Below are 23,452 nucleotides of genomic sequence, written 5' to 3' on the forward strand. Positions count from 1 at the left end.
TTAATCAGTGGTAGAGATATAGATCAGGTGGAAGAGGTCAGGACTGCAGATCAGCACATTGAGATTGAATTTAGAGTTTTAGGGTCAGAGTACCACTCCCAGTTGGACTCCCTGTACTTTCGGCTCCAGTAGGTACACGTGACCCTGTTCTGTAGTCAGGGCTCTCAAACTCAAGTACACTCAAAGCATCTGCTACAGTGCACGGGATGCTTCCTGGAGCTGCTGGCCTGCTGCATTACTGATTGCACAGTCAGGAATTTTACAGTCAGCAAAAAAAAAAAAAAGCTTGTTCCTCCCTCTTCTCATTTCTTTTTGTACACAGTGCTTTTTTTCAGGCTGAGAGTTTTATCTTCAAGGGATGTATAGTACTGTATGCCCTAAGGAAGCATTTCAGCCTCATTTTTGAAAGCTAGTGCAGCTGAAGCGCTTTAAACAAAGAAATTAAACCCTTTAATTTAGGGCAAGAAGTACATAAGACAATAGCACATAAATCAGCCAACGTGCAGGTTAAGAGCCCTTAAAAGGATAGCACCTCAGATTCTTGTTAGCTGAGCATGTGCCCACACTGGCAAAACAGCCTCCGTCTCCTGATTCTGCAGATGACGCACGTTGGGTGCTGGAATGGTCCCTGAACAGGACTGTCCCGTTCTGGCATCACTGCTGAGCCAGGGATGGATGGGAGAAGTCCCGCTGCCATGGGATTGGGCACCTTGCGGCTTTTTTCTTAGAGTGCAAGGATTCACCTTATGTGCTAAGAGGTGGCATCTGACAAAACTTGGCTCCAGTTTATGAGCGTGTTTGAAAGCACCACCATCAATGGGGATTTTGTGCCCAAGTTGTAAATTTAGGATTTGCATTTATTTTTTTCAATATTAAAAATGTGTACTTTTTTTTTTTTTTTGAAGGGAAGCTACCCAACCAAACTCTGATCTCACTCCCTATTCCCTTTAATCCTCTGCCATTAAAACTGACCATCTCAGGTTCCATGTTTGGCCTGCATTTACAAAGTTGTATTTTCTTCCAATGCGCCTCGTTCAACCGTTTGATGTAAATGTGCCGTTGCATCTTCCACATGGTAACGGGGAGCAGTGCCCTCACGATAACACCATAAAGGCTCGAGGGATGGGGTTGGCTGGCTGCTCCTCCATCAATGGCAGCAAACCCCCAACGTCAGAAAATTGTGGGGAGGGGAAAGAAATGGCATAAGATAACAGAAGCTGTCACCGCTAAGTCACCAGCTCAAATCGAGCTCAGGATCCCAGTGAGTGAAAGGCAGTACCAGCTGAAACTGGTTTGGTAGCTTACGTGAAATGAGCTGGTGGTTTCAGCCCCGGTCCTGGGAGATAGGGGTCCACCTCCCTAACCCCCACCTCTCCTTAAACATTGGCACTATTGTTGACAGGTTTGGTAAAGAAGTAAAAAAAAAAACCCCAAAACTGTCCAGGCATGAAGACTCCTAGAGGTGGTCCCTCCAATACAGGGGTGAGGCACATTAGCAGGCTAACCCTGGGATGCTTGCACTGCTGCTGCCTGCGGCTCCTCTGTACATAAACGGAGGACCTTACCTGCCATCACTGCTAATCTGCTTATTGTAAGAGAAGCTACTACAAGTTCTAGTCTAGGGATTATGATGTCTGATGATTTTCATGTTGTGACGGATAAGAGATTGGAGCTGCTAGAGGTGACGACTTCCTCCTGCTGCTGCTGGTGGCTGCAGAATGTGGCACTTGGTACAGGGCTTTGTGTTGGTCAGAGAAGGCGACAGCAGCTCAAAGCCTTGCAACACAAAAGCTGCTGAAAGCTATCAGCGCCCATCCGGAGAATGAGTCACTAAGGGAGGATGGGCATCTGCCCTATGCCAAATATTTAGGAATGCTCTCAAACCTGCTGTGTATTAACAAATTGGAGCTTTTGTGCAGAAAAAAAAAAGGGTTCATTTCAAGTATCATGAGATCAGCTTTGCACATCTGCAGGGATACTCTGCTCTTGGAAGTTAAACTCCTATTTTTCTAACCCTCTGAACACAGCTGGAGAAGGTGCTTTGTTTCTGGGACACTGAACAGGAGCAAGCTGCAGCTGTTTTGAGGGGAACCAAGAGCATTTAGGAGCATCTCTGAGACATGAATGGGGAGCACTCTGGCAGGGCACACTGGGGAAGGAAGCTGCTGATCACCGCCTCAAGACCACAAGTGGAAGCCGTTAAAAACCTATCATAGGGCATTGTACATCCACTGATTGCTTCAATCCATTACTTTAAAACAGATGAAGATATTTCCATTCCTATCTCCTCTTATGTGCATTTAAGGAGTAATACAAAAGGTGGAGATAGCGTGACCCTCGGGCTGCTGGTAGGGTCAGTTAGAGGACGGATGGTAGATGAGCCTGGTTTGGCAATCTTGTTGGGTCTCTGTCTATGAGCAGGTGAACTAATGTACATCGGTGGTAAGCTATGGGGAGAACAGTCCGTCTGACTGTGTATTTGCAAGTCTGATTTCTTCTTAAGAAGAGACTTTGATGCCACCTTCGATGCTTGTGTCTTTCAGCCTTGCAGACACAGCCGAAGACTGGGCCACTATCATCATGAAAGCTCCTCTATTACATCATCTTTGGATTATTCTGGGCTTGGTCTGATCTGATATTATAACATACAAACAAGCTAGTTTCTGCAGGAGGACAGGGCTGCTAGAGCTCTGCACTGTAGCAGTAACAATACTCATTACTTCCTTTGTCCCTGTTAGAAGCTGTTATGCAGCATCAACGATACTAACTAAATTGACAAGACTTCCATTCCAAAAGGTGACGGTTTCTGAAGTGCTCCGACTCAAACCTGATTTCAGAGCTGGGTTTGGAGCATGATAAACAGGTTGCACTTCTTAAGGCCTGGCGCCGTTTCCAGCACAGTTCTAGTCACTAAGTGGCTCGATGCCGGCGGAAGCCGTCAGCAGCAGACCTGCTGAATATTATTAATATGTCCCCAGAAGGCAGTCCCAGCTCTAGGGGCTCAGGCCCCACTGACCCAGACTGCTGCTTGGGAGGGCCGTGCAGATCAATGAGGAGGTCAGTAACAGGCAGACTTAGGGCAATGAGAGGTGAGATGGGGGAGGACTATCACCACCACATTCTACCACTTTGGCCTGACAAACCATCGTGGCAGCTCAACTAGGCACAAAGCCAAAGGTTAACAATTGTTGAGGACCACGCGCCCCTGGCTTGTGTTAGTGGTTGCAGACTGGACAGTAGTTCCCACCCTTATAGTCTGGCCTCATCCGACAGCCGTGTTTTTGTTTCGATGGCCACAACAAATATGCATGAAATATGTTTACGTACAAAAGATGCCTGCATATGCAAACATTATCACATCTACTTACTTGAGGTGAGTGAGGGAGGGAACCCCTCACTCACTCTCCCCCCCCCCCCCCAAAACAAAATCCAACATTTCTGGTGTCGATGCCAAGAGCTAGGAATGAAAAGGTACAGATCGCTTGCTGACACTCTACATTAAGAATATATATTTCAACTTTTAGTACAACTAATGTCCCTTTTAAATATCCCATTTCTTATAGAAGCTGCTGCTCATCTAGGCATGGAGTGGTACTAGCACAGTGCTTCTCTGAGGTAGATGAGAAATGCATTCAGGAGAGAGGGGAAAGGCAGAATTGTTTGGGTTTTTTTTGGCTCGTGAAATGAAGATCGGTCAAGTTTACATGGAAAGAAGGGGCGGCACGCACTTCAAAACTGCTGAGGCTCTCTCAACAGGCCCGTGAAACAAAGTGGTTTGCCAGTCGTGCTCCTATAGGGGCCGGCTCACTGCCCGCTCTGTGGCCTTTGGGGATGGAGGGAGTCCCAGCCAGTGCCCGGGGCAGCTACATGGGGACAGGGCTTCTAAAGGGGGCTCGGTCGTGCCTTCTTATAAATGAACCCGACAGTCACTCCCCATCGAGGGCTGACATTTTGAAATATGGTTTTTGTTTTGTTTGTAAGTAAAAGTCCTTTTGTTAGTTAAAAAAAAATAAAAAATTAAAAAAAAAAACTATGCTCTTTAGAACAGATTTTAAAAGCACTGTGATAGGCAGAACTCAGCTTGTGACATTACAGGAAATCCATGCAAGTTCTCTCTAGCACAGTATGACCTTAAAAAAAAATTAAATTTCCGGAATCACAACCTCCTATGCTCTGTAGGTTTACAATATTATTTAAAAACAACATCTGATGGAGGTTTGTTGATGGACCCCACTGCCATGGCCTAGAACGGGATCTGCCGTAAGACCATGGCGACTGAGCTTAGCAATCTTTTTTTTTTTTGCAACTGGTGCTACATCCTGGTTTGAGACACTGCATTATGGAGCAGTAGTTTTAGATTTGGTCTCATTATTGTTCTTGGTGCACAGTTACCTGTGCCAACTGAAATCAACAGAAGTGCCTCAGAGGTCCAGGGGTGGCCAACTGGCCAGCATTTGCAGGCACAGATCACCATTCTCTGGATACAAAAAAAACCACCGTCCTCCCCCCTAAAAGATAGCTCCCTTATCCTTTAACATCGTCTGCAGCTCCAGCACATCCTTCCAAACAGCATTTGAAAACTGGCCACCCAGCTCCACTTCCCACATTTGTAAGTGATTAGTGCTGCTGTGGCCATCATGGCATCCCACTGATCTTATATTGACTGCAAGATGATTTTTCCCAGCAGTGCTGTTTCACCACTAGTGCAAGTTAGTGCGGCAGAGAGCAGGGGCGGCACCTCTATTCTTAAAATCTGCAGCAGAGCCGGGTTAGGTTATTGGAACAGGAGAGTCACATTTTCACTGGCAGAGGCACAACACAACACTCCCATCTCTCACAGACAGCAGCCCAGCCTGGGGAGAGCTCAAACTGTATAAAGTACAATCCTGCTAACCTTGAAGAGAAAAAGAATTTAAAAACTAATAATAATTACACTGATTGGAAACTGGGCTGCAGATTTAAGGCTGCAGTGATATTTCCTTGTTGCAAGGCTGATAAACAGCTGGGTCTAGTAAATACTGCCTGGGAGCTGGGCTCCAGTTGTATTTTTGATCCCATGAACTACGTGTATTGGACCCAAAGTGACTCTTTCTACTTCGAACTTTAACAACTAATCCAAGCACTGCAAGTGATGGGACGGTCTTGGACCAGCATGATAGATGCATTTAAGGAGAGTAGAAAGAAGGCTGCATCTGACTTGCTTTCAGCTCCTCAACCAGAGTCACAGAGAGAAGATACCAGTGAGTCAGGAGAACTTGAATAATTCAGGCACCAGCAGACCTGAGCTGCGGTCCTGACTTGTATTAGATCCCGCAGGACTGACAGATTGCCAGATCAGTGCATCCTCCCCTGGTAGCCAAGCAGTGCTCATGGAAGCAAGGCATCGGCTGCAACATAGCCTCCTCTTCTGATTGAGAATTACCTTTATTCAATTTTACATTTGCAGTTAAAACTCCCTAACAGTTCATGCTTGGAAAAAGCTTGGGAGTTTTTCAGTAAACATTAAAAATAGAAGGCCTTATGTTTTTTAGTATTCTGGACCCAGATTCTAGATCCTTTACACATGAAAACACATCTTCGGTTAAGCAGCAACCTTCTCTATCTCACACAGACACACACCCACAGACAATTTCAGAGAGTAAAAACAGCGCCCAGCGAGTCCTTGATATCCAAAGACAGAGAACATAGCAAAGGGTCATCCAACACGTAACCTCATGCCGTGCTGGAAATTTCAGGGATTTTTTTTTTTTCTCCAAAAGTCTTACAAATCATGAGAATATTTACTACATTGAATGGAAGATGTCCTGGAAAAAAAACATCCGTTCTGAAATGACTGTGCAATACAATGCTTCGTCTCCGTGCAAGCGAGCGCGCCATGCCCCGGTCACTAGGTCAAGTGGCTGCCCCACCCTCCCGGGGGCTGGATCATTTATTTTCAATTAGCATCTGCACTTTGGAGACCAGTTCTCTGGCTATCCGCAGGATGAGCTGGGCATCGTGATGTTCGGCCATCTCTGCGTTTGGACAGAGGAAAAGAAAAACCCAGAGGTTATGAGAAGCTCTATCGGTGCTGCAGCACAAGCTTCAGGGGTGGCACTGCGAGCGGCGGCAGATGTGCAGGAGGATGGTACAGAACACAACCTTCCCTCGACTCCCTTCCGCCTCCCTCGAGAGAAGAAGTGTTTAAGCTCATGGTAGAAAAGCGCTTACAGGGCCAGGTCTCGCGTTATGAGGAACCGGGTTCTCATTTTATGGATTTGTAGCCCCTGCTTGCCTTGAAGAAAATGAAACTAGAAAACCATAGATGCAATAGGCCTGGTTTTGTCTCTGTCCCTCCAGTGACTTGAGCTACCTGGAAGACCGACCAAAAATTAAGCGCGAGATTGAGATTGGGAGTGGGGTGAGAGGGCCTTTCCAGATCTGCGCTGGTGACCCCCACAGCCAACTGGGAGATCAATTTGCAAGCACTAGGTCTCCAGCGCATGCAAATTTACCTCACACACGTTTACTGTGTTCATCCTGAAAACCCAACATGACTATGGGGTCATCAGGACATGTTTGGGAGACCCCCAGCTGTATGTGCTTACGTTCTGGGGCCTGGCTCATGTGGGGCATCACTGTAGCTTGGCAAAGTGCTCTCCTTACAGAGCTATAGGACAAACTTGTCGGTAATCAGTCCGGGTTTGCCACTTGTCCTACTCCCTGGGGGGCACTGCTGTTCTTAAACGATGCCTTGTGGATTAACTTTTTTTTGGGGGGGGGAGGGGAGTTTGAGCCTGTTTCTCTTACCGTTAAAAAATTTGATGATATCAGTGAAGTCCATGTTGTTGTCTCGTATAATCTCCCGGTACACTTCCACCAGTGCTAAGGCAATGAAGAGAACAAAATGTGCCGAGGAGATGTGCCGCGCTGCCCAGATCACCTCCCAGACGGCAAATACGTCCTCATACAACAGCTCTGAGGGAGAAACAAAGACCACTGAAACGGAGCAGCTACTCCCCCACCTAAAACAATGCATTGCGGTTTTGGGTGTCGGTAAGGGAGCAGGGGATATAAAACAGGAGATTAACATCCCCAAGTTGAACGAAGGGCTCATGGCACCAGAATGCCAGCACCAACCCCAACTGAGGTGGAAGAGAAGGGACAAACTACGTTGTTAAAAAAATATATTTTAACCTAAGACCTATGTAGTGGAATTACTTAGCCTAAGTCTGAGAAACTTAGCCAAGGATGTATTTGGAAGCTAGGCCTTTGGTGAATGCAGGGTTCTCATACGGACGACTATAAAACGGGTGAGAATGGAGGAGGTAAACACCAGATGTGCAGGACCTGTGCTAAGGAGGTTAGAATTGCAAGATGAAGCCAGTAGATTTTGGGAACTCATATGCGTTTCTCAAAACACTGTTTCAGATGCAAAGATGAAAAGGGCATATAACTAACAGAGGCAACGGAGGGAGATGGCAGAGGCACAGAAAGCGAGAGAGCATCCTCACTGACAGAAGCAACTCGGCTGCCCTCATCATAAGAAAAGTGGCAGAAAAAGACCAAATAGCCCATCCAGTCCTGCCCAGCATCTTTCTTAGGGTAGTCACTGCCGCGCCGTGCAGGTTACCCCCAAGCGTCTGTTAAGGGCAGTGTTATTAACAACCAAAACCAAGCAACTGTCAAACCCATAAATTACTGTTAGCAACTTTTTTTTTACAGGGTGAGCAGTCTCCTTGATAATTCAGACAGTGCTGCTTGAATGGGCTTTACATTTGGACTTGGCTTTAGAAGCAGAGTACCCCAGTGATGGCTGTCTGAATCCAATCCCCCTTTTTGCCCCTCTTACCTGTGCATTCTGCCTTGCTTTATGGCACATCCCAGTATCTACTGTGTGCTGACTCAGAGTGCGAGGGAGGGACTGTGGCTTCCTGTTCTCTCTGTAGGGAAGGGAGCCTGCAGGATAATACCCGTTTTGCCCCTCGGAGTGGTAGATCTGGCCAGGGGAGTTGTCTCTGTGTTTTATCATCATACTCACACAGCCTGAACATGCAACAACCTGCAGCAGTTATACACTTGCTAACGTTAAGGTCAGTGTGTGCCAAGAACACTGATCTCCCTAGCTGTGCTGAAAGCACCAGGAGCAGAATGCTACGCAAAATTATAGAAGTACATTTATTTAAAAACAATTAAGGTTGGCAGCTTCCTACAGCTCCAGGGGGCTTCCAGCTCCTTTTTTTTTTAACATCCTTTTCCATCCGGCTCAGCCATCAGTTCTCCCACCACTCTCAGCCCATTACAAGTACTGTAAGTCAATGGCTGGGATTTCCCTTCTACCTCCAGGACTGTGAATGCCACCTCTGCAGCAGGAAGAGAACCCTGGTCTTCTCCAGAAGGAAATCCTTTTAAGGTATTTAAACAGACAGGCTCAATGTCCTGCTTGCCCTGGAAATATTTTCCTGGCGTATCCTTGGTGTGGCCTGAGGGGTAGGAAGGCCTTCAGTTCTCACATATACAGAAAACCACTATAAAACAGGTTGGCTGACAAGCACATTGAACACACGGTTTCCAAGTATTTACCCCTTTTAAAATCCAGCAGGAACCAGCGGTAACAGAAGTAGAAGTGTGTGTAGTCTCCATTCTGGTGCATCAGCTCAAACAGCTCGGCGTCCAGAATCTGGAAACAAAAAAAAAAAAAAGTGTATGAAACCCGCTTTTCTGATGTCCGCATAAGGGGGGAACCCCCCCCCCCCCCCCAAAACATCGAACAATCGGAATTAAACAAGTGGCTGCCCAGCGGAAATGATCACAGTTTGTTCTGGTTTACACTTCAGCAAGAAAGAGAAGGGGACAGCTGTGCTCTGAATGTAACATCTGTGCACAATCAGGCTTCCCTGTTTCACATCCCAGCCCGGCCCAGAATGAGAACCAGCTGTAAATGGCTAGTCATAACTGGGGGGGTTACAGGCTGTAAGGTAATGTGGAGAAAGGTGCTAGGGAAGAAATGGATTCCTTACTATTATTCAGACAGCGATGCGAACAGCACGTGACATTCTGATAGGCATCAGCCCATAATGCATTGTGGAAAATCTAGCACACAATTCATTCACATGAAATCTTTTGTAAATTTACCATAGAAATGTATGTTGTGTACTGTTAAAACTTGCTTAGGTTGGTGAAGCTGAGTGCCCATCATGGGGCAGAATAAGCCTTTCTAAGCTTTCTACATCAGTCAATCTACAAGTCTCCTCAGAGCCTCGGGTGCTAGCACTCGCAGGTGTGTGGTGGCGCATTATTATAGCAAATATAACTAGTGCAGTGCTAAAATGTTAAAAACCCTTTAAAAAATGTGCAAATAGTAAAGGCTCTGCTCTTGCCCAGACAACCTGGTGAAACAGTGCCGGATTAAAGGGTTTCTGTATGGAAAGATATAATATTCCCCCTAATCCAGATCGCTTTCACCTGGGTGCCGTAATTCATGTGCTGCTCACCATGCCTGCAGCTTAAGTTACAGCAGGGAAACTCACCCACCATCTTTCAAGGGCCACAGCAGAGTCTGGATTTCAGGGGAACCAAACTGAACAAATCAACCAGCATCACAGACTACATGCATGCAAATATAGCGGGTGAATATGCATGGTTTAGATTTATTTTATTTATTTATACAAACTTCTATTCCACTGATCCACAAATCTCAGCAGAGTACAAAAAACATACAAAACAAAATCAGACAAAGAACAAACATATTATTGAACTGCACTAGCAATTAAAGCTACCGGAAATCTGAAAGGAAGGAGGCGGAAGAGAATTGCATGAGTCAGGGAAGACCAGGGTAAACAGCTTCCTAAAATGAAGCAGGTCCTTTTCTGCTCTGATTTCCAGTGGGAGACTATTCCATAGGGCTGGGCCCGCAACAGGGAAAATACATTTGTGAGAATCTAATAGCCGTGCTATGGGTCGGCTGATATAACCAAATAGAAGAAAATAAGCAAGGTGAGGTTAACCCATGAAGGGTCTTAGACGTAGGTGAACATTTTGAATTGTGCACACCATATGATGGGCAGCCAGTGCAATTTAGCAAGAACCGGAGAAATGTGACAACACAGAGAGATGCCAGAGATTAGACGTGCTGCAGAATTTTGGATTAATTGAAGAGCATGAAGATGAGTTGGGTAGACCAAACAACAGTCCATTACAGTTATTCAGGGATGACAAGATTAGGGACTGAATAATGATGCAAAAATCAGAACAGAGAAGCGATTTCAGAGGGCGCAGCAAGCAAAGCTTGTAATAAGAAGATTGAACCAGGGACACAATATGAGGCCATAGAGACAAGGAGGAATCGATGAGATCCACCAAGTTTCATGCCTTCAATAGAATATGGATAGTATAATCTTCAAAATAAGATATTTGAGGGGGTATCTAAAAAGGGGATTGGGAAAGGAGCATGATTTTACTTTTCTTGATGTTAAGGGCCAGAGCCTGAAAACCAGAGCTATTTCAGTCCCAGACTGGTTTTAAATCAAAACATTTTGGGACTTCCTCTTTTCTTGGAACGGTGCTCGCACATTTGCTGGACATATGCAATTTTTTTCTCGTACTAATTAACTCGTGTGCCAAATCTCTCTGCCCTGGTTTGTTACATAAATAGGTAGTTTCTGGGGGTTTCACTCTTGGAGCTTCAAAGCAATGGAGAAATTACTACTAACCTGATATTATTGTTTTTCTTAGTGTAGACAGATGGACTCAGGACCAGTGGGTTTATGCTCCCCTGCCAGCAGATGGAGACAGAGCAAGCTGACATCACAGTATATATAACTCCTGCAGTGACTCCAGCCTGCCAGTATTCTCTTCAAAAGCAACTGTGGACAGACTATCAAAAACTTGATTAAAAACAGTCAACCATTACTGTACTCAACCAACAAGAACACTAAACTCAAGCAAGGAATGTGTGTACCCCAATCTAGGGATTGGATGAACACTTACCAGTAATCTCCTGGAAGACGTAGCTCCACAGGAGGTCCATTCACTCAGTCATTTGGCAGTCAAAGGTGGGAAGCTGAGTCCATCTGTCTACACTAAGGAAAACAAAATTATCAGATAAGTAGTAATTTTTCCATTTCCTAGCATGTAGACCGATGGACTCAAGACCAGTGGGATGTAACAAAGCTATTCCTGAGTAGGGCAGGAGGCTGCCCGCGGTCCAGTCAACACCACAAGTGCAAAGGCTGCGTCCTCCTGGGCCTGCACATCCAGATAATAAAACCTGGAAAAAGTATGTAAAGAGGACCACGTCGCAGCTCAGCAAATGTCGATGGGAGACAACAATCTAACATCTGCCCATGACACTGCCTGAGCCCTAGTGAAATGAGCCTTAACCTGAGTAGGCAACGGTTTTTCAGCATCCATGTATGTGGCCGTGACTACCTCCTTAATCCAGTGAGCTATAGTAGCCCGTGAAGCTGGTTCACCCTGCTTCCTTCCACCATGAAGGACAAATAGGCGATTCATCTTTCGGAACGGTTCAGAAGCCTCCAGATACCACACAAGTCTCTTGATATCCAAAGGACGCAAGAGGCGAAACTCCTCCACGTCCCTGACCTTATCCGTGATTGGCAAGGAAATTGACTGATTCAAATGAAATTCCTACACTACTTTGGGCAAGAAGGATGGAACAGTATACAGCAGTAATGCTCCGGGAAACACCTGAAGGAAAGGTTCCCAGGAAGACAAGGCCTGCAGTCTGGAAACTTGACATGCACAACAGATAACCACCAGGAACACTGTCTTCAAGGTCAATAACTGCAAGGAAAGGCTACACAACGGTCGGAATGTAGGGCCTGCCAAGAAGTCCAACACCAAATTAAGACTCCACAAAGAAACCGGTAACCTCAAGGAAGGCTGAAGATACTTCACTCCCTTCAAAAATCAGGCCACAACAGGATGAGACAATAAGGAATCACCAATCATTGGCCCCGAAAACAGGCAAGAGCTGCAACCTGTACCTTCAAGGAATTAAAGGCCAATCCTTTGTTTAATCCATCCTGCAAAAATTCCAGAATAAGCGGGATCTTGACTGAACGAGGAAGAACACCCCGATCCTCACACCAGGCCTCAAATACTCTCCAAACCCGCACATAGGCCAAGGAAGTGGAAAACTTCTGAGTGTGGAGCAAGGTAGCAATCACCGCAGAAGAATATTCCTGCTTCAACAAGCGAGCCCTCTCAAGGGCCAAACCATAAGACAAAACCAAGTCAGATCTTCATGAAAGACAGGTTCTGTTGCAACAGATTCTTGTTCAGCGGAAGATGAAGGGGGTCTCCACCAGTAGTCTTCTCATATCTGCATACCATGGTCGTTGGGGCCAATCTGGTGCCACGAGGAGTACCATCCCCCTGTGGCCTTCAATCTTGCGAATCATTCTGCCCAACAAGGGCCACGGAGGAAAGGCATAAAGCAACTTGTCTTCCAGTCAGACCTGTATGAGAGTATCTATGCCCAGGGACCACGGATCTCTCCTGCGACTGAAGAATCAAGGAACCTTCGCTTTACAAGAAGTCACCAGCAGTTCTAGGAATGGAAGGCCCCAGCGATCCACTATCAGCTGAAACACCTTGTCCGACAACACCCATTCTCCTGGGTCCAGATTCTCCCTGCTGAGAAAATCTGCTCTTACGTTGTGTTTTCCTGCAATGTGAGAGGCCGAGATCATCTGCAGATATCCTTCCGTCCATTGCATAAGTTGGTCTATTTCCTGCGACACTTGCTGGCTCTTGGTTCCTCCCAGTCAATTGATGAAGGCTACCATCATTGCGGTGACAGACATCACTCAGACCTCTTGACACTGCAGTCTGTGATTGAACTGCAAGCATGCCAGCCGAACCGCCTAGGCTTTCAAGTGATTGATATTTCAGAGGGACTCTTCGGCATGCCAATGCCCTTGGGTCGTCAGCCCCTGACAGTGAGATACCCAATCCTGGAGACTCGCATCTATCATGAGTATCAACCAGGTTGGGGAGGTCAAGGAAACACCCTTTCTTAGATGATCCTCCTGCAACCACCACTGGAGATGACAGCAGATTTCCATCGGCAAATGGAGCTGAACCGAATAGTCTTGAGACTGCGGGTTCCAATGAGAATGGTGAAGTGGACACATATGTGCCCTCACCCTTGGCACCATTTCCAGGGTTGCCGCCATCAAACTAAGCACCTGTAGATAGGACCACACTGTCGGGCGTATGGTGCTCACAAGCTAATGCACTTATGACATCAATTTCTGAATCTGAACTTCTGGCAGGAAAACTTTGTCCTATCTCGTGTTGAACCGAACACCCAGATACTCCAATGACTAAGATGGCTGAAGACTGTTCTTGGCCAGGTTCACCACCCAACTGAGCTCCTGCAACAAGGCGATCACCTTGTGGGTCACCAGTTGGCTCTCTTCCTGAGACTTGGCTCAAATCAGCCAGTCATCCAAGTACAGGTGGGTACAAGGATCCCATCTCTTCTCAAAACCATTGCTACTACCACCATAACCTTGGAAAACGTTCTGGGAGTGGTGGCTAGACCAAAAGGCAGTGCCCAAAACAGCAAAACACAGAAAATGTTGGTGCTGCAAACAGTTGGGAATATGAAGGTAGGCTTAGGATAGATCTAGGGAGGTCAGAAATTCCAACTGCACAGTCATTATCATTGAGCGTAAGGTTTCCATATGAAAATGAGTCACCCTCTATTGATGGCCGACACGTTCAAGATCCAAGATAGGATGAAAGGAGCCCTCCCCTTCTTGGGCACAATATCATAAATGGAATATTCCCCCATATTCTCTTGAGAAGTAGGCACTGGAACCACAGCCCTCAACCGGAGGAGTCTTAGAAGCATAGATTCCTCTGCCTGCTTCTTCTGCAGGGAGTGGCAAGGAGACACTATGAACATGTTTCAAGGAATACTGCAAAATTCCAGCGCATATCCTTCTCGTATCACCTCCAGGTCCCACTGATCCAATGTAATCTCGACCCACCTCTGATAAGAGAGAGGAGTCCCCCTATCTCTTCTTCCCAAAAGTGGGTCAGCAAACCTTCATTGGGAAGCTCGGGAGGATCCGCCCCCTGAGCCCGCTCCTCTCTTAGGTTGCCTGGGACGAAAAGACTGAAACCTACTGAAAGGCAGAGTCCTTTGAAAGGTCTAAAACACTTGGAACCCCAGAGATGACCAGCAACTGCTTCTTATCCTCCGGCAACCAAAGGACCGGAGATTTGCCCCATTTACTGAGCAATTTCTCCAACTCTGTTCCAAACAAGAGCAAGCCTCTAAAAGGCATTTTTGTAAGATTAGCCTTAGAAGCTGGGTCAGCTGACCACTGTCGCAACCATAGTTGATGCCTGGCCGCTATCACCAAAGCCACTTTTCTGGCTGAGGTACAGACCAAATTGCAGCCTGTATCAGCTAAAAAGGCGGCAACAGGTTCCCATAACTGCTTTGGAAGACACTCCAGAACATCTGCTTCCTGAGAGAGAAGCAGACAAGATCATGCCATGAGGGTGCAACAAGAAGCTGTGTGTAAAGTTATCGCCACTGCTTCAAAGGCTTGCTTAAGGATGGCCTCAATCCTCCTATCATGACATCCTTCAGGGCCACTCCTCCCTTCATGGGTCATCCGCTTAGAGATGGCACAGACCAGCACATCCACTTTGGGAAAACAAACACTCCCTCACTGCTGGATCCAGGAGGTACAGGCCTTCCAATGTCTGACCCCCTTTGAAACTTTCCTCTGGGGCTCCCCATTCAGGATCAATCAATTCTTAAATGATGTCCACAATAGGGAAAAACCAAGAGGCTTTGTGCAAGGAAACCAAAATGGGATTCTTCTTTGGTTCAGACATGGAATCTGCACCAGAACACCCTGCTTCCGCAAGCTCTGGGAAACCAGGGCCGGCAGTTCATCTCTATGAAAGAACCACAACATGGTCCAATCCCGAAGGAATTTCACAATCTTCTAAGGAATCAGGATCCGCCTCATCATCAGTGCCATCCGGGTTCCTGTCTGGATTACCCACAGCAAACCAAGGCGTGTTCCAGCACCTAAACATAGGACTGGAAGAGGGAGGGGCCACCAGCTAAGGGTCCGACCTGACAGGAGTGGGTGAAGAGGAGGACTGTGTCTGAAGAAAAGGATTGCAAACCTTGAAAAAACTCCACCCCAGAAAAAACAGCCAGATCCAGGTCAAACCCAGAAGGAAGTGGAGTGGGACCCACTGAACTGCCATCCCCTGCAGAGGAAACAGTTAAGGAAGTTCCAAGATCCAGTGTATCTCTAGACAGATCCTTAACCAGACCATCATCAGGCTGGGAGGATCCAGGCTTAGCGAAATCAGAGGAAGACAATTCTACCTGAGCCTCTAAACAGCACTCACACAGGTTAGAGGATACATCAGGCTGAGATGTCTGAATATGATAGGCTGTGCGTCCAGCTGGCTCGTGCTGAAAACATTTCAAGCGCACAAAATTTATGCGCCCAAAAACTAGGCACCTCAAAGTACGCACCACAAAAAACCATGCACAAACTGTACGTCAAGACCTGGGCATACTACCATTTAAAATTTGTGTGCGCAAAAGACGTGCCTAAAGCTGAGTGCACCTGCTTGCGCAGAGCCAACACACTGTGCACACTGACGTCCTGCAGAGGGCAGTAAAGCACACACAGAAGCGTGCAAAAACGCTGCCGTGACCTACCATGCAGCGCACAGACAAAAAGCCTAAATGTGGGGCCTAGTCCACTGGGGCCGCTCAACCCGCCAGGCACGGAGACCGAAGGAAGTCCTACAAACTCCTTTATACTGTCTGCCTTTACAAACTTTTTTTTTAAAGCTTACCAGAGCTCAGCCCTTTCTGGCTGAGTACAGAGACTGTCTCTGACAGTGGGGAGAAGAGGCTATGTGCCGTTACCACCGTGCTTAGCCTCCTGCACCCGCTGCCTTTAAGCTGTACAATCAGCTAAGTCCATGCCGGGAAACCCAGCTTCCGGATCAAGGCACTTATCTGAGGGTCCAAGGAAATCACCGCAGGAATTCTCAACAAGGGGAGGGACCATTTGGTATCAGCACAGGAGGGCGGGGCTTTCCTTTTTCTATGTTAAATTGTCCTTCCAAAATCTGAAGCAATCCCCACAGGGAGATGCACATCAACCATCTGCTGGAGACTGAGAATACTGGCAGGCTGGGGTCACTGCAGGAGTATAGATACTGTGACATCAGCTTGCTCCGTCTCCATCTGCTGGCAGGGGAGCATAAACCCATTGGTCCTGAGTCCCTGTGTTCATACTAGGAAACCCCAAATTCCCCTCCTCTGCCCAGTTTTCTTTTAATTTTTATGCTTATTGTTAACCCTTAATAGCACCTGTCTTATTGGCCAGCTGAACATTAAACTATTTATAGAAGTAAAAATTTCTGGTGCAATTTGGAAAATATGCATGATTGGTTGATGTCCAATACTGAAGTTATGTCAGACTATATACTGTCTCATTTTAGAAAAGGCAGTGAAATGGCCTGTTACAGTTCTGCTTTGGGGGACCATCAATTTTACCTTTCGGTTTGAATTTTTCTATGAAACCATATAAAGTTACATAAAACTGCTGGGCTCTAAGATTTATTTCCTGACCTTTTGTGACTGTGCAGTTGTACTTTGCCCATGGCCTGGGGTACAGCAACTTTCTGTGCTCAGCACCTGAGGTTTCTTTCAAGGACTTCAGTGAAATGCCTTGGACAACAGAATCCACTGCCTTGGGTTGATGTGACACCTGGATGTAGGTGTGGGATATCATATGGATCCAATGTTCAGAGGTCTCTAGCATAACATGTAGTGCTTTTCTTTGACTGTTACTCTTGCTTCTTTGATGCATGAGTAGAGGGGGGGGGGGGGGGGCGGGGACGGTTGTTTTTGCAATGTGACGCTAAGATAAGCCTGTTTAGTTTTTCATGCTAGTTATTCAGCTGTGCGATGCTTTGTGTTAAGCACTTTTATTTTTATTTCTGTGGTTTATGATTGAATAAAGAACATTTAAATGAAAAAAAAAAAAAAAAAAAAAGAATCCCCTGCCTTGACCTGTTCTGGGGCTTGAAGTCCACTTTGCTTCTCTGGATAGACTGGAGGTTCAAGAGATGTTAAGTGCAGCTCTGCTAACCTTCTGTCCAAGCCCTGGCACACAGACACCACTGTACATGCAGAAGATCATCCTATGGGCTTTGACTTCCCCAAATTATTTACAAAACTAATGCAACTAGGATTATTCTATTGTCTACAGTATAAAGCAATTAGCTGATATAAAGCAGACACCATCTAACAAGGCTGCTGAAATGGTGGTCACTAGGTCAACAAAGTGACTCAAATTTTTCCTCTGACAACTTTAGAGCCTGGCCCCAGACTGCTGGCAATGAAGCAGCTAATAGCCCTGTGCCAGCCAAATCCACTGGGCAATTTGTCAGACTGCCCTGTTCAAGGTTCTGAGAGCATTCCTTCCAAGTTCTTGTACCAAAGACCTGCATATCCCTTGTATCTCAAGCAGACAGTCAATCACCTCAGCAAATCAGATCTGCCTTGCAGAATATACTATCCCTGCCCCTGGAAAGTACTGATGGTAGGACTAAGTGCAGCATCTTTTGCAGCCACTGCCTTGACGTGACTGGGTGGAGGCAATTCATCCATTATTATTAACGTGAGAGAGCTGAGAAAGGGTCACCCTTGATGAATCCAAAACACTGAATTGTACAGTAAAAGTGAAACATTGTGTGGATGAACTCAGAAAGCTTGCTGATCCCTCAGCTTGGACATTGGTGCTGTCCCACAGTATAAGATCTGCAGATAAATGCAAGAAGACATGGAAGACCTGTATAGTGTCAATGAAGCCACAAGCTGGAGGTAACCCCCTAATGATCCACCAGCAGCAAACATAAGGGTAAATTGATACAAAAAAAGATTTTTGCAAGAGTCAGTGTTTTAAGACATCCATGAAACTGTTATGGTTCGAAGACTCCTAGTCATGGATACAAGTTGATATAGCAGTAGACAGATATATGCAGCAGACTGACTAAACATTTATTTTTACATTATGTGCTTGTCAGCAAACAGACATAATGCCATGGAGTAACAAAGTAACTAATTGATCAAAGCTATAAGGAGGAAAACCACAAGGCTTTTGGCCCAGAGTTAGCAGTTTCTACTCAAATTGCAGCAGTAGTTGCCTGTTTGTATAGTCCAGCACTCCCAGACACTGCATATAACAATCTTCTCCAAAACCCTAGAACTAACTCTTATACCAGGCTTGTGGGCCAGATCCAGCCCCTGAAGCTTGTCTTTTTGGCCTGCCTTAATTTTTCCATTAGAGTGTGTTTTGAGTGGCCTTTATTGTATGATAAGCATGCTTAAAGTAAAAATGTTCAGTCCACCAGGAGTTTGGAAGAGTCACCCAAACTCGGTCCAGCTCCTTAAGAGACATTGTGGATGTCTCAGAAATTCTGCACAGCCCATCATCCTGTTAGACAAAAATCTCTGACTGCTTACCTGGATCAGCGACCGCATGTTGGCAAAGTGTGTATCCATGGCACCCCCATTGGGGAAGTTCTGGCTCATTCTCTTCATCAGCTGGGTGAAGCAGCTGTATGCCAGCTGATCTGCAGAGAAAAGCGGCATGTTAGAACAGTATAGATCTGAACATATTCATGTACTAGCTCAGATGGGAATGAATACAAGTACTGTGTGATTCCAGAGCCAGGTTAGCATTTCCGGTGCTCAAAGGCATTGCTGAGGGAGGGGGAGTGGGAGATTACAGGTCTTCCCCTCTTCCCGAGATGAAGGGGTCCACCCCCAGCCACTTATCTAAAGCGGCTTTGCCCTGATCCCATGGTGGCAGCAACCTATAAACAGAAATTCAGCACGGGGCCTGCAGCTGCCTGCGGCACACAAGGCCCTGCCCCTGGCACAGGTTTCCATAGTAACATGAAGCCCGTATGGGAGGAGAGGGTAGGGCCTTGAGCATGAGGCAGGTGGCTGCAAGTGCCATGCTGAAGTTTGCTTTTTGTTTGGTTTTTTTTTTACGTTGCTGCCGCTGCACGATCAGGACACCACTGCTTTAGGTAAGTGGCTGGGAGGTAGGCCTGGATAAAATTACAGCAGCAGGCAATACTCAGGCACCTATCAAAATTGGCACCAGAGCCAGTTGCCTATTCCTAAATCTGGGCTTGTGTATCCCCAGGGAAGAACAAGCTATCAACCCTTCCCGCACTTTACTGAAATTATCCCTAGGTCTCTGGCCCCTTCACTGCCCTCCATGCTCTCCCTCTTCAAACTCTGAGATAATTCGGAAAACGACACCTCACTCAATTACAAAGATCCATCTGTTGCTAAAATTATGAATTAATGTCTATTCTCCATTCACCAGCCATTAAAACTTAAAGTTGAACTCTCATGCCGTCACACTCAGGGGCGGATTGGCCTATCGGGGGATCAGGCATCCCCCGGTGGGCCGATCGCGGCTGTGACATAGCCACGCTCGGCAGCCCATGTGGTATCTCCTGGGCGGCGAATCCCCAGGCCGGTCTTCATCAGGAATCCACCGCTGGTCACACAGCTGATGACACTGCAGTGTGATCTGCTGCTTCTATCATCATGAACTCCAGTGATGTCATCACAATGAGACAGCTTTTCTATGACAACCTATCCACTGCTTTTGACACGGTTGATCACCACCTACTTCCTTGATACTTTGTCTTCACTTGGATTTCAGGACTCCATCCTGTCTTGGTTCTCTTCTTACTTCTATCGCAATTTTAGTCTGCTCTCTGGTAGCTCCTCTACTGCCATCCCACCATCAATTGGTGTGCCTTAGGGCTCTGACCTATGTCCCAGATCTATCTTTCTATAATCAGAAATTTCATCAGGAATCCAGCCCCAAATCTCAGCCTGTTTGCCATTGTTGCTTGGATGTCCCACTCCCTTAAGCTCAACATGGCCAAGACAGAATCTTTCCCTCCAATCCTATTCTCTGTCTTCTCCCTTTCTCTGTTTCTGTGGACGACACTGACCATCTTCGACTTCTCTCTCTACTCCTTTACACATATCCAAAACACTGCTAAAATGCATAGTTTCATTCTCTATACCACCACCAAAATCCATCCCTTCTTTTCTGAACACACTACCAGAGAACCCTTAACTCATTCTCTCATTGCCACCCGCTTCGTCTGCTGCAACCTGCTCCTCCCAGAAAGCCGTCTCTGCCTCTAATTAGGGACCTTCATTTTCATTTTTTTTTTTTAGTTTCCTGGGAATTTATCAGGGTTTATTATGTCAGGAATAAAAGCATGAGAAAATCAGTGGAAAATGTGACTCATTTTTCTGGATAAATATGAGAGTTTCTTTTAGTGACTTGAAGCCAGGACAATAAAAGAATATTAAGCAGATTCTCCTAGTCAGTCACTCACTCAGCAGCATTCCTCCCTTTCCCCACATCCCCAATGAGAATCTCCCTCTTCTCTCCCGCCCCTTTGCAACAGCATTCAGCCTTAGTAGTGGTGGCTCCAGGTTTCTCCTCTCTTCTTTGGCAGCAGCTTGCTGAGGCTCCTGTGCTCTGCGGCACTGTGCTTTTTTTTTTTTTTTTTGCGGGGCCAGGAAGCCTGCTGGCAAGTGCTTCTGGTGGGCATTGATGGTACCAAGCAGCAGGCACTTTGGCTGCTTGGAGTGAAAGAGAGGTGGGAGTTGAAACAGCACAACAGTGGCACTGGAGAGCGAGGGACATGAAACGCTGCAGGTGTTTGGGCCTGTACTGGCATCTGTAACTCTGAAGCTGCTCTTTAATCAACTTAAATTAGGGTAAAAATTGGTTTAAACTGTCACTTTTAGACAAAATCAGGAACTTGCAGGTGAAAATTGGTTTACATTGAAAATGAAGGACCCTAAATACAATCTATCCTAAATTCAGTTGCATGCCTTATCTTTCACCTAAGTCGCATTAACCCCTCTTCTCAAGTCACTACATGGGCTCCCTACCCATTTCCACATAGTTAAAGCTCCTCTTACTCATCTCCAAGAGCTTTCACTCTGCAGCTCCTCACTGCTTCTCCTCTCATCAGTGAAGTCACTCCTATCTAGGCCCTTTTTCTCTACTGCCAACTCCCAACTCTGCACCGTATGCTTGGACCAGTCTTCCTGAGCTAGTGGCCTTATTCCAATCCAACCACACAGGCATTCAATGAATCTTCAGCAGATGATTTATCTGAAGGAGAAGACTCTACCATAAAATCAGAGAATACCACTCTACATTTTTTGGAAAACACCAGAAAGAAGAGAGGCAGGGGCAGAGACGGCTGGAAGAAGCAGTGGGAGGATCACAATTCGAATCAAGACCAGAGAATTTGGACGCGTGCGACAGCTTGACACAACAATTGGAACCCGTAGAGATAATCTATCTAGACATGCATTAAGTCAAGCAGAGGAATCTGCATTATCGAAGGTATTTTCTTTCGTTCCATCCATTAAATATGATTCATTTCAGTTTCGTCTTGATTTTGAAAAATTCATGCGCACTGACTTTAAAATTGCATTTTTCAGAATATGCGGCTTTTGAACAGACATTCAACAGAGTTTGGAACAGATCCAATTGGTGCCTGCCGGGCCCTAGTGACCCAGTTTTAGAGACATAAGAGGTTAGTTTTAAATGACATTGAAAAGGTTGAAAGACATGAATATAGATCAAAATTGCATGACAATTTGAGTGTGGATGAAAGGTCAGCATTGGAGGTTTTGAAAAAGGATTGTTCCATTGTCATAAAAAAAGCTGATAAAGGAGGATCAATTGTTGTACAAGATTGAGAAACTTATGTAAATAATCTTTTGATTCACCTTCAAGACACAAACATGTATAAATGTTTGAAAGTTAACCCTACTAAGCAGTTACGAAATCTGATTGGGGACGTTACTAAGCGTGCTTTAGTTTCAGGTTTCTTGACAAAAAAGGAATACTCCTTTTAAAATCCAAAACATCCGCATTTACTATCGATCTATACTCTCCCAAAAATACACACAGATTCTGTAAATCCTCCAGTCAGGCCAATTATCTCAGCCAATGATTCTGTTTTGGATAAATAGTCCAGATACATTTTTGAAGGGTTTTGCTCTCGATACAAATTAATATCTAAGTGACACGACTCATTTTCTAAATATTTTAGAAGATCTTGATTTAGACAGTAACAATGGACGTAAAATCTTTATATACATCGATCCCTCAGCAACCTTTACTTGACTAAGTTAAGTGTATTTTACAGAACAGACTACGACTGCATCAAGTACCCACCAGCTTCATCATGAATTTAAGATTGGCATTGACGAAACATTATTTCATATTTGAAGGAAAAATATAATAGCAACAAATTTCTGGAACAGCGAAGGGTGCAACGATGGCACCATCTTTAGCCAACCTTTACATGGACAGGTTTGAAAAAGATTGGATTCAGAATTCTCCGTTTGGTAACTGTATAATTTTATGGAAATGTTTCATTGATGACGTATTCTTGCTTTGGTCAGGCACTTTATTTGAGCTTGAACAGTTTCATGTTTGGGTAAACAGTTGTGAACCGGAAATACAATTCTCTATGCAATATGATCAACAAAGCATCGCATTTTTAGATGTATGGGTACAGAAAACAATCGAAGGCGGCTTGGAAACTACTTTATTCAGCACAAAAAACAGATCGCAACACTTTTCTCAAATACGATAGTTACCACCCAAAACATCTTAAAGACAGTTTACCTTTTTCTCAATTTTTGAGAATTCGGAGAAACTGCACTAAATTATCTGAATACAAGAATCACTGAAAAATTCTTGGTGTGTGGCTATCCATATGAACAGATCAAAAAGGCTTATAAAAGAGCCCGGTTTTTGAATCGCGATCTTTTGCTTTGTGGATCAGAACATAGTGATCAGAATGATGATGAATATTCATTTCGTCACTAGGTATAGTTTTTTGATGCCCAAATTGGTGAAAATCATGAAGAAGCATTTTCCAACATTAGAGTTACAGACTTGTTTTAAAGGTATGAGGATACGCACATCATATACAAGATCTAAAAATATCAAGGAGCATGTCAGTCCAGCTGTCTTGCCACGTTTTATAAATCAACAAGCTTCTATATTTTTAGTCACCCCTGAGGTCTTGTCCTCCAATAATTTTAAAAGTGTCATTCACGTCGTTTTGAATTAAGTATCAGGGCAATTTGTTGTGTTTGGTCTTATTCAAATCCAGTCTAAAACCCACCTTTTTGAGGCTGCGTTTAAATCTTTACCCCTGATTATCCTGCTTCCAGACTTATTGATTTTAACCATGTTCTTAATAAATGAAATTCCCAAAATCTCTTTGGCCCTGTTTGTCTTGATTAGACTGTAAGCGCTACTGAGCAGATATGTCTCTTCCGTGTTTTAGCACA

The 23,452-nt window shown here is 45.4% G+C and overlaps 1 protein-coding gene and 1 long non-coding RNA gene across 3 annotated transcripts in view; one reads left to right on the forward strand and one right to left on the reverse strand.

Moving 5' to 3' along the window:
• Nucleotides 1-823: 823 nt before the first annotated feature.
• Nucleotides 824-23,452, reverse strand: part of SGSM2 (small G protein signaling modulator 2) — a 270,962-nt gene continuing 248,333 nt past the window's right edge. For both annotated transcript variants that reach the window (XM_029612532.1, XM_029612531.1), the window contains 4 exons: nt 18,539-18,648; nt 8,563-8,659; nt 6,790-6,957; nt 824-6,014 (listed from right to left, as the gene is read on the reverse strand). In XM_029612532.1, coding sequence (XP_029468392.1) covers nt 5,926-6,014; nt 6,790-6,957; nt 8,563-8,659; nt 18,539-18,648 — 464 coding nt within the window. In that variant the 3' untranslated portion in view covers nt 824-5,925. The remainder of the gene's footprint in view (nt 6,015-6,789; nt 6,958-8,562; nt 8,660-18,538; nt 18,649-23,452) is intronic.
• LOC115097071 lies at nt 20,654-23,373 on the forward strand. Its single transcript, XR_003858196.1, has 3 exons — nt 20,654-21,482; nt 21,581-21,675; nt 22,294-23,373. It is a non-coding gene; the product is annotated as an uncharacterized LOC115097071 (long non-coding RNA).

Source organism: Rhinatrema bivittatum, chromosome 8 (genome assembly GCF_901001135.1).
Source record: "Rhinatrema bivittatum chromosome 8, aRhiBiv1.1, whole genome shotgun sequence".
NCBI classification, from domain to species: domain Eukaryota; kingdom Metazoa; phylum Chordata; class Amphibia; order Gymnophiona; family Rhinatrematidae; genus Rhinatrema; species Rhinatrema bivittatum.